We start from the raw sequence: 10,594 nt of genomic DNA on the forward strand, positions 1-10,594 counted from the left end.
TTTTCATTTTTAAATGTGGTTAGAAAAGAGGATGTTGGGCCCACAAAGCACTTGACTTTTTCAGCCATTTGACATCTGAAAGATTCATTAATGGGTCCTGGGAAAATCAAAGAATGATTAAACCTTAAAGTTGAAATTATTAGTATGGCCATATACACAATGTAAAAGAGGTGCAGATAAACAAGGTTATGGTTAAAACACATCAGAAATATATATAATAGAAAATTACATGCACAAAAGAAATATTCATCATAATCACAAAGTACTTAGTATGTTCCACTTTATCATAGTAAAATATTAACCATGATTTACTGGAGTTGTATGATAATACCATAAAAATCAGAACATATTCATGGTGAGAAATTTCCAACATCTAAAGTATCAACTATAGGATTTCTCATATATGATTCACATTGTTGTTGTCTGGTGCCATCAAATTAATTTTGACTTACAGTCAGGCAATGTACAAGAAAAACACTGTCCTGTTCTGCACCATCCTCACAATCATAATTCAAATGAATGTCAAATGCCTAGAGATAGAATTATAAGTATATATGATAATTTTTCCACATTACTATTTATGCGAAAAGTCAGATCCACTTTTCAGATTTTACTATAATAATGTGAAATTTCTTTAACCCAACATTGAGTCCAAGTATTATTTAAGAGTTATTAAAAGCTATGACATTTGACGTGGCTTTGCTTTATGTACCAATTGTATTGTGCTAAACCTGAGTGTTGCCTTTGGATACATAAAACGTGTACAGCATCCAAAATGCAAAAATACCTTTTTTATACATAGATCATCTTTATTTTATAGTAAGATCATATAGATGTTCAAAATAGTGGTTGCTTTCTTGCTTCCTGATGTAATTTAATTTCTTGATTTAATTTAAATGAATTCTTATTTTTAAGTGTATAATTTTAAAGATCTATGTTTTACCCATCAGGAGCACAGATACTGGAATATAAAAGGCACTTTACATATATAGAGTGTCTTCCATTTATTTTTACAACACGGAACTGACCCATAGAATAACATTACTAGTTTGCATACTCCTTCATGAATTATCAGAAAAGGGTGCTTATAAAACTTTATAAAATAGATTCTTTGTTCAAATCATCAAAGTAAAACAAAACCCAACCACCAACAACAAAGACATGCCTTTGTTACAAATAATTGTAAATGGCACACTCACATTCTCAGACTACAAGGTAAATTACTGGCTTATAGAAAGTTAAGGAAAATGGAGAGAGTTCAGCAAGGTGCATTTGGAATTTGATGCAATGGATATAGGGAGGCATCTTGAATTCTAGGAGGACAAGAGTTTGGGGGATCGGAACAAAGTTCCAGCCTGACCACTAAGTACATCTATGAAATCTCTCAGGACAATTGCATTCACTCTAGGAACCACTAATGGAAACCAGCTGGCTATGTGTTTAGGTGCAAGTTATTCTCACGCGATGTGAACAAACCTGCAACATGAGTTGATACCAGGTGAAAAGTGTACAGTGATCAAAACAATGACCTCTAGTTTAACTGAAAATGTGTCACACTTCGGCTTCTTAAATTGTAAATATGTAAATGTCACCCATAATATTAAAACTGAATGAAGGATGACCTTGAATGGCAGTGTTGAAGAAAAGATGTTGGGATTTTCTCTCCATTCTGAGAACCTTAGCAATTCACTATTCCAAACTCTATATTCTTCAGTTAAAAACACTGAATTTTCACAACAGTTTTCTGAATGCCACAATAGATGTTGGGTTCTGTCTTCCCAAGAAAGTGATGTCTAATTCATTCACATGTTTGTACAGTGTCTGACACATAGAAGGCATTCTACAAATATGTTGAGTGGAAGGATGAATTTAAAAATGAATGCCTGAGTGAATGAGACAGTGAAGCTCACCTAGACAATGCTTTCAGGAACAGGAATCTGTCAGTGATGGGCAGTTTAGGATGATAACTTGATCTGTCATAAATTCCTTAAAAATGTTTGTGCTTGAGTCATGGTGCATGAAAGACAACGCCAGATGACCGTGGACACTGTCACACCCTGGGAAATTTTGGGTCACTTGTGATTCCCTTTCCTTTGTCTGTGGGAGATCAGTAGAACCACAGTGCTTTTGAGGGACTATTCTGCAACTGCACCATGGGATAGTCAACTTTCTGAACAGCCCTGCCTGTAAGAATATTCACAACCTCATTGTGCCTGCTTGTTCTTAGCCCATCTCCAGACACTAGAAGCCTTAATAAGATGTCCTTGAAGTGATAAACAGGATCACCCCCAACACAGGAGGTTTCAGAAATGGAAAGGAGCAGAGGAAAGAAGACGTGAAAGGGTGAAGGCCCTAAACATTTCATCTATTTTGACAACACAAGAAAACTTGCTACACTAGTTATGACTGGAAGAACATACCCAGGTTTCAAAGAAATAAGTAGGCAATTAGAAAATACCCCTTTAAGTACAAGTCAAAGGGAAGAAGTCAACAAAAGGTGATGATGTGTAAACAAGTCAAGTTCAGGTGAAAGAAAAGCAGCCGTATATTTCATTATGGATTTTTGGAAGCCATTCCTTGTTGATTGAATTGGGTGAATTGATATCTGATTTTAAAGTCAGGAGGCAGCTTGGGCAATTGCTTCTGTGTTCTATACAGTTAAGTTCAAGTGTAAGAGAGGTCTGTAAACAGAGTTCAAGGAAGCGCTTTGTAGTAGAAGAGGAGTCACTAAGACTGCTTAGGGACCCAGGTAAACTTCCAGCCTCCATCATCATCTCTACGCACAAAAGCTTGTCCCTGGTGGAAGGAATGTGTTTTCACATTACAGTGAGGGCTCAGGGATGTGGAGAAGGCCATCTCTGTCTTGTTAGGGGACACATCTGCAGTATAGTAAGGCAGGGTTTGTTGTCCTCCAGGAGGATTTGAATGTTGAGGAAGGAAGCGAAAATCTTCCCCTTCGCTGGCAGTCCTCAGTACGGGGGTTATTCTGTCACCCCCAAAGTCAATCAGTAGATCCTCCCCGCGAGCATTTTCATAATCAACAGCATCATCTGGCAATGGAGGAAATGTGCTAGAGATTCTTGCGGGAGGTAAAGAGAGGGCACTGTAGTTAGCTGGTAAGGTGTCATCAATGGTATTGAGGTCTTTCAACCCAAGGGTCTGAAGGACCCAGGGGTCTACAGGGGGACCAGGTTGCTCTTCGCAAGTAGCATTGTCACTAGAGATATTTCTCTTGGCGTTTTTGGAATAGGGAATCTCAGGAGAACAGCATCTCTGCTCTTTGGGTTTCCTCTTCCCATTTCTGAATTTCCCACATGCTTTGGAGAACTCATCTGATGACAATAGTTTCTGTGGAATTAATATTGAAACACATAGTCAGAAAATCCACCAAGATCATTTTATTCCATGTTGTCCTAAATATATTTGCTGTCACCATCTGCCATCAGTGGATCCTGAATTATATGTTACAGAGTAGAACTACATCCCACAGGATTTTCAACCTTTCTTTAGAAGAGTCTCTGGGTGAGTTCAAATTTGTAACCATTTAGTCATTGGTGGAATGCTTAACTACTTGTGCCACCCAGGGATGCTGACAATAATTTATTAGTTACTTAAATTCCTTAGAAAAGTGGATTTCATTTCTTCTTTTTCTCACTGACCACACAGATACACACGCACATGTAAATGCATATGTGTACAGATATAAATATATGTAAATCTAATTAGATACACTCTTTCTAGTTCTAAAATAAAATTATGATGACAAATTGCTACCTAGGTACACTAAATTCACATCTGTTTCTTGTTTTTTAAAAAATCGAAAGGAATAAAAGGTGTCATTAAAATGACAATTCAGGGAAGTAAGTTTTTGTATTTTATAAACCACAATAGCAAGGAACATTCACTGATCACTGGATACACCCATTATCTCAATGAGTTTCCAAAAACTGAAACTCACTGCCATCAAATAAATTCCCATTAATAATGAACCTACGTAGACTATATTAAAATCTCCATTATAAGGGAATTGAGACACAGATATAATAACAACTTACTGAAGATCACATAGGTAAATTTAATCTATGATATACGGACGAGAGAATATGCCTGATATGAACCCTATGTATTGCTGCTTCCTCTTCGTTCATTAGTGTATACATGTGATCTATATTTTATTATTGTAAATCTTGTAAAATTGAGACCAAGCAAGGAAAAAAACTGATTAAATACAACTAAATCCTTAATGTAAAAACTATGTTTTTCATGGACTAGTGACTGGAGCTAGGAGCCTAGACTAGAAGCCATGACATGGGCTCTGTTTTAGTACAACTAATTGTGTTGTAAAAGAATCTGAGTGTCTTTTCTCCTCTAAACTGCTATTATCTTGATAAGAAGTCTCACCAATTTAATTTTAAAAATTATCTTGGTAAATTGGTAAGAAGTCTCACCAATTTAAATTAACAAAATAATTTCATATAATGTCGCTTTAGAAGTAAAGGCTGTTAACTGACTCTGTTTGTTGGGTTTTCTCTTCCTGCTTGGCAGTACAAATAAATAATACAAGGTGCATTCATCAATAAAAGGAAGAAGAGCAGAATTTAGGAAGGGGGTAAACTACCTATCCTCATACTACAAAGAGTGCGTCTGAATTTTGAAGAATAGTGGCGGGGGTTGGGGTGGGGTGTGCATTACGAACCACAGTAAAACAGGCCAGATCCACCGAATCAAGTAGGGCAGATGGCACCCACTTGTAGCACAGAGGAGAAGTGGACTCAGGAGATTTCCCAACTGTGACCAGTTGGGACTTGATTGCCAACCCTTTCTTATGTGATCCTTCTGGTTGGGTTTCAGTCACTAACCTCTGGGTTAGTAACTGCGTGCTTAATATTTGGCACCACCCAGGGATTCCGTGAATTAAAGATAATATAATTTGGTAGATCTAATGTAATTTGGTATGTCTTTTTGCTAATTAACAGCAAAAAGACCCGGAGGCGTAATAGGGTACATTTTTGACTGCTAACTGCAAGAACAGGAGTTCAAAACCATCAGTTGCTCCAAGAGAGAAAGATGAGGCTCTCTGATCCCATAAAGATGGGCAGTTTCTGAAACTCTTGCCGGGGGTTTGGGCCAGTTCTCTTCGGTCCTATAAGATCACCATGAATCAGAATCGATTCAATGACAGTGACTTTGGGTTTAAGTTTGAATTGACAGCAATAGATCCGGGTTCTGATATTATTCCTGATGTTATAGAGAGGAGGAGGCTCTTAGCCGGTCTCCAGCCCACCCATTTGCAGATGGAAGTAGCAGACCTCTTCAGTAAGAGAGCGGCTAACCCAAAGACAAAGGTAATTAAAAGATTATCTCTGATTCCCACTCTTGTGTTCCATTCATGTAACAGCTGTTTGACTGACATTAAACTCATCTTTCATTCATCTTGTAATGTATGATGGCTAATATAGGCAATCTAGATAGTTCAGGGAAATCATAAACAGAACTTCTTAGAAATGCGCTTGAGAAATATTAATTGATTCCATACATGTGTTTCAGATACATCATTTATCGAACATGTTTATGTTTTACCCAGGTGTCTCCTGTCTTTACTCACTGCTCCATTTTTATGATGGGGACAGTTGCACACCTTGGCCTTTTCCTCAAGGCATTTAACTACAGCTGAATTCAGGTATTGTCGCAGGTGATTATTTTCTTCGTGTAGCCTAGCAAGTTCTTCTTCCTTCTGTACCAGAGTATCTTGAAGCTGTAAAAAGCAGACAATAGTGAAGGAGACTCCACTATATTGACTTTGTAACCTTATAACAATGTCATTGCTCCTCCACCAGCTTAAACTTGGCTATTCTGTTTGTTTTATGAACACAACCGCAGATAACCCTCGCCCTGGAGGCCTAAATTGAACCCACACACCCTGCCACCTGATTGTTCAGTTTTCTGCTGTGATTCTTTTACTTCTTTGAAAACTATTTGAAGAAAGTATAGAACTTTTTCAATAGTAACCACAAGTGAATGGGGAGGTATGTTGGAAAATGAGCCGCACGCAACTGTTTAAATATAGAAAAGGACATTTTACAAAGGGTATACTTGATTCCTTCCTGGAGCATTCCAAGAGAGGGATGGATTGACTCTCCTCGGTCGATTTGCCTAGTCACTGGATTATATTATTTCTCAGGAATAACCCAAAAAGTATAAAATTAAATAATACGATATCTTTTCTCATCATCATCCCTCCACAATGGTTAAAAATATCACACTCAGTATAGCATTGGACCTTTCCACAGCCTCCCAAGACGCAGCACGGAAAGTAGAACCCAAGAAGCCATCTAGGCCAATTGAGCATTAAGTGCTGCTTGACTGTTGGTCTTCGTAATGTGCTTTGTCTTATTTATTTCTTCTTCTTCTGTGATACTAATCCACCAAGGTTGGTCAGTCGGTGGACATACACCCACTTTGGTTTTAAACCGAATGTCCACCATATGCGAATTTTAAAAAGAAAAAGAAGACGTGTGATAGGTAGTTAAGACTTGGTAGAATGTGTATGAAGCCTGGCTGTATGAAACCTGGCCAGTCTCCATACTCTTATTGCCTACTCATACCTGCTTATTTCTGTAGAGCTGAGAGGAAAGCTGGTCCTCTGTCCAGAAGCAGGAGTCCAGAGCAGGTACATTTGAGTCACTGGAAGATTCTATATGAAAATAACAAATGGATACCTGAGAAAACACATGTGCTTGCATGTGCAGTAAAAAAACCCACCATACAATGTCATGAAGTTTGACTGGTTTAATTTACTTTCTAAGGAATACCGATAATGTCAACAAATAAAAAAATTAAAACCTTACAAGAGGCAAGCAAACTGGGAAAGACTAATATTTATAGATGATATGTCATAGTGATGAACATCAAGTTCTTAGGAGCATAGAAGTCACATCCTTCCACCTACTGACTAAATTTATTAAGCCTGTCTCATCTGCAATATTAGTTTATTCAAATAATCATCGACTCTCCCCCCACTAGGCAGAGCACTGCAATTCCACTTCATAGTTTTAGTTTTTTTCTTGTTTTCTAGGCCTTCCCAATCGATAACAGTTTTGGGCTGTCTATTTTATGTTGCTATAATTTCCCCAGATTGAAACCCCTGCCTGTGCGCCTCCAGTTAAAAATGATATGCAGTACTTATTCATACTTCTATGTAGTAGTTGTGTTTACTCTAAAATAATATGGTATTTGCTTCCTTGAAGAGTTGATAAACTGTCTCAGTACTGTACCCAAACCACATCTGTTTCAAATGATTCGATAGGTATGTCCTTTGAGCTTCTTCAGAGAGAGATATCCCACCCCCACTCTATATTTGACAGTAAATATATCTGTATCTGTCAGTCAACTAGCCAAGGCCATGCTAGAGTGGTTCACTTTAACTTTCCTTTCTGCATCTGCTCCATGCCTGACTCTTACCCTCCATTATTTAAATTATTAATAAAATATTTTTGTTAACAAGGTACGACGAGAAAAGAGAATGAAGTAGATTTTTATAGACCGTTTAGAATCATATCTTTGGGCACTGTTTCCTCTGGTGTATGTGATTTCAAAAGAATTGGTTTAACTTATATATTGACTCCAAGAGCATTGCCCTAGACATTTATAAAACTTTGACTCCTACTCAAACTCTCTCGGTGGGCTAGAAATCCTGTTGTGTCAAGAACTCTATAATGTAGAGACAAGTACACGTGGTCCAACAGGCTAGAAAAAGCCTCCCATTTTCAATATATAACAAGTATGGAACAGCAGATTCTGATAGGCTGTGAAATTTGAGTGTATGGGCTTGCGTGAGCCTTCCACACCATCCCTCCACAGAGCTCCAGACTACGATGATTTGCAATCTTGGAGGCTAGAAAAAGTCCCTGACTCCACCAGGAAAGCAGAAGAGCAGAACTTACCCTGTGCCTGTGGAGCTTGTTGAGGCTCTTTGTTGTCCAGGAGACCAGCAGCCCAGAAAGAGACCCAAGTCTCCCTGGAAACATCAACAGTAGATTCTGACGTTGTAGTGGAATACGGACAATTATAACTTTGGCCTCCTACAAAGTACTGGTCTTGGCAAGGCAGAATGGTGTTCTGTGAAATTCAGTACAAGGGGCAAGGAGAGATTTCAGGAGAGGGTGACGGGGATTTGGAGGTGAAGTGGATGAGAGAAAGATGCAGAAATTAGATGCAGTGAGTCAGACACAATATAGGTCCACGATTTAATTAATTCCTAAAAGGAAATCAGCTCTTTGTTTTACTCAGTGTAGGATTAGATGGAACAAAAGTGTAATTTCCAGGAAAAATCCCTGTTGCAATTCTTGAGTCATCTACCATGCTACCCAGAATAAGTAAAGGAATTCTACTTAATGTATTAAAGGCATTAAAAAACTGTTTGTTTCTCTCTATAAAATATTTTAACTATATTTCTAATAACCTTGAAAAGCAAAGAGGCTGGGATGGTAAGAGTGAAATGAATAGGATGTAGCAATATATATTCCAATGCTATTATTATAGTTTCTGAATGAGAAGCTTGTTCACACACACACGCACGAGACATCATGCACACATATATGTATGTGTATATGTATCTGTTCCAGGTGTAATTAAATGTATGTTGTTTCCAACTCACGCCCTAATACCTAGTACAGTAGCATAAAGTCAGTCCATGTAAACAAATCAGAGTTGAAATATGTTGACAAACAAAGACAGGAAGCTCTAGTTTTCGCCATCCTTAGGTCTCCATGCGTTTTCAAAGTTATCTCGCCACCACCAACTGCCTGGCATGTATCCTCAACTGTGTTCTGATCCAGTGAACACCCTTCTCCTCACCCTCCTCCACCCCACTCTTCAAACTTGAAACACAGTCTTTCCAAACAGCAAGGTATGCAGCCTTCCTGGGTTAATTTGTAAAACAATCCACTTCTAATTATTTGCCAATGTTTAATCAGGTAAAGGCCATTCATGGCAAGGAGGCTCAGCTCTTTTGTTCACTTTTGATCACTGCCTTTTGTTGACTTGGGGACTTACTTGGGCATAACATAAGCAGAGCGAAAACAAATAAGGAGAAGGAAAAAGTGAAGTTAAGTTGTTAATGTTCCCAGCAAGTGCAGTTTTGAAAAAGGGCCAGTTCTGAAATCCGTAAAATTTGGATGATTTAGGTGAAAGAAATTCAGTCAAAAGTGTACCAAAGTGCTATGTTCATTTCATTTAAAAGCATGCTTGCAGGCTCCTTCGCTGAACTGTTAGAATCAGAGCGGAGCTATCATGCAATTGGCACCTGAGAAGAAAACAAACCTCCAAGTACCCTAAGACTAGTTCAAGTCCAAGTGTTTGCCAATATGCGTATAATCGAGAGGAGGAGGTGGAATGAAGAAGAGATGCAGGTGGAGGTGTAAACTGTAGCTGGGTTAGGAGAACACACATAACTGAGGGAAGAGACACAGAAAGAGAGATGGGACCAGATAAAACCAGCGATAACAGGGGGGATCACAGAGTGGGGAAAGGGGAAGGAATGACCTGGTTTAATGAGTAGGTAGCAGAGAAATTCTGGGTGGGAGAAATCCTAAAAGCCAAGATTACTGGCTCAGAGTTCTCTGGTCTCACCAGCTACTTACTCACCATTGTGCAGTGGAAGAAGGCGCTGGAGACACAGTCCACGCTTACGTTTCCATAAAGTCCCTGGGCGTTTTCAATGCGGCGGGGGGAGGAGCTAAGAGCGGCGAGTTCTAATCCCCAGAAGCTCAGCACCCCTCTCTGATTTGGCGCCAGGCTGTCAAATTGGTGACGTGCTGGAGGCAACCGCCTCTGCGCCCTGGGCAGCGACCTGCAGACCGGGGACCGGACTGTGGGGCGCTCCATGGCCGAGACCCAGCGCTCCTCCAGACCCACCGCTCAGGCGGTTCTGCTCCGGCAGCCCGGCGGGACGACCAGCGGCTCCAGGGCGGGTGCTGCCAGGGAACCCTGAGTCCCCTCCCAGGGGGTGGGGGGCGGGGGTGACAGAGGGGGGCAGGAAGGAGGCAAGGGGAAAGGCTACATCCTACATGCGTGCCTGTTCATGCAGGGGCCCCAGAGTTAGAATGCGCCTGTGTGTTTCCTGACGGCTTACAAAGCAGATTATCAAATTGCTGCGTGGTTTTGCAGGCGGATGGACTCTGTAGGTTGTGTGTGTGTGTGTGTGTGTGTGTGTGTGTGTGTGCGCGCGCACGCGCGCGCTACAGGGGTGTCACTAGGGGGCCCGCACCCTACACTCACACCCATAAATGACTATCTATACGATGTTGTGCCGTGTTTCAGCAAACAATTATTATTTTTAATAAAAATATACCTTGTGATTAGTTATAAAAACACAGTTTTGGAAACCCGGTTGCATAGCTCCATATATCCACAGAGATTAAAATGCTATGCTAATTGACATTTTGAACCTTCTAATACCTTAGTCAAGTCCTGGTGGTGCAGTGGTTATTCACTAAAGCGCTAACAACAAGATCCGCATTTGGAAACCACCAGCCTGCCAAGAGAAAGAAAGGAGGTGTTCTACCCCCTAAGGAGTTACAGTCTAGGAAACCCA

General features: G+C 39.9%; 1 protein-coding gene across 1 annotated transcript; it reads right to left on the bottom strand.

Annotated features, from left to right (window-relative positions):
* Nucleotides 1-2,727: 2,727 nt before the first annotated feature.
* Nucleotides 2,728-9,885, bottom strand: GMNC (geminin coiled-coil domain containing). Its single transcript, XM_075555884.1, has 5 exons — nucleotides 9,646-9,885; nucleotides 7,944-8,118; nucleotides 6,606-6,694; nucleotides 5,639-5,755; nucleotides 2,728-3,348 (listed from the first exon to the last, which is right to left on the bottom strand). The coding sequence occupies exons 1-5, from the start codon at nucleotides 9,883-9,885 to the stop codon at nucleotides 2,728-2,730; spliced, it is 1,242 nt and encodes a 413-aa protein (XP_075411999.1).
* Nucleotides 9,886-10,594: the final 709 nt, after the last annotated feature.

The sequence above is a fragment of the Tenrec ecaudatus genome, chromosome 8 (genome assembly GCF_050624435.1).
Source record: "Tenrec ecaudatus isolate mTenEca1 chromosome 8, mTenEca1.hap1, whole genome shotgun sequence".
NCBI lineage: Eukaryota > Metazoa > Chordata > Mammalia > Afrosoricida > Tenrecidae > Tenrec > Tenrec ecaudatus.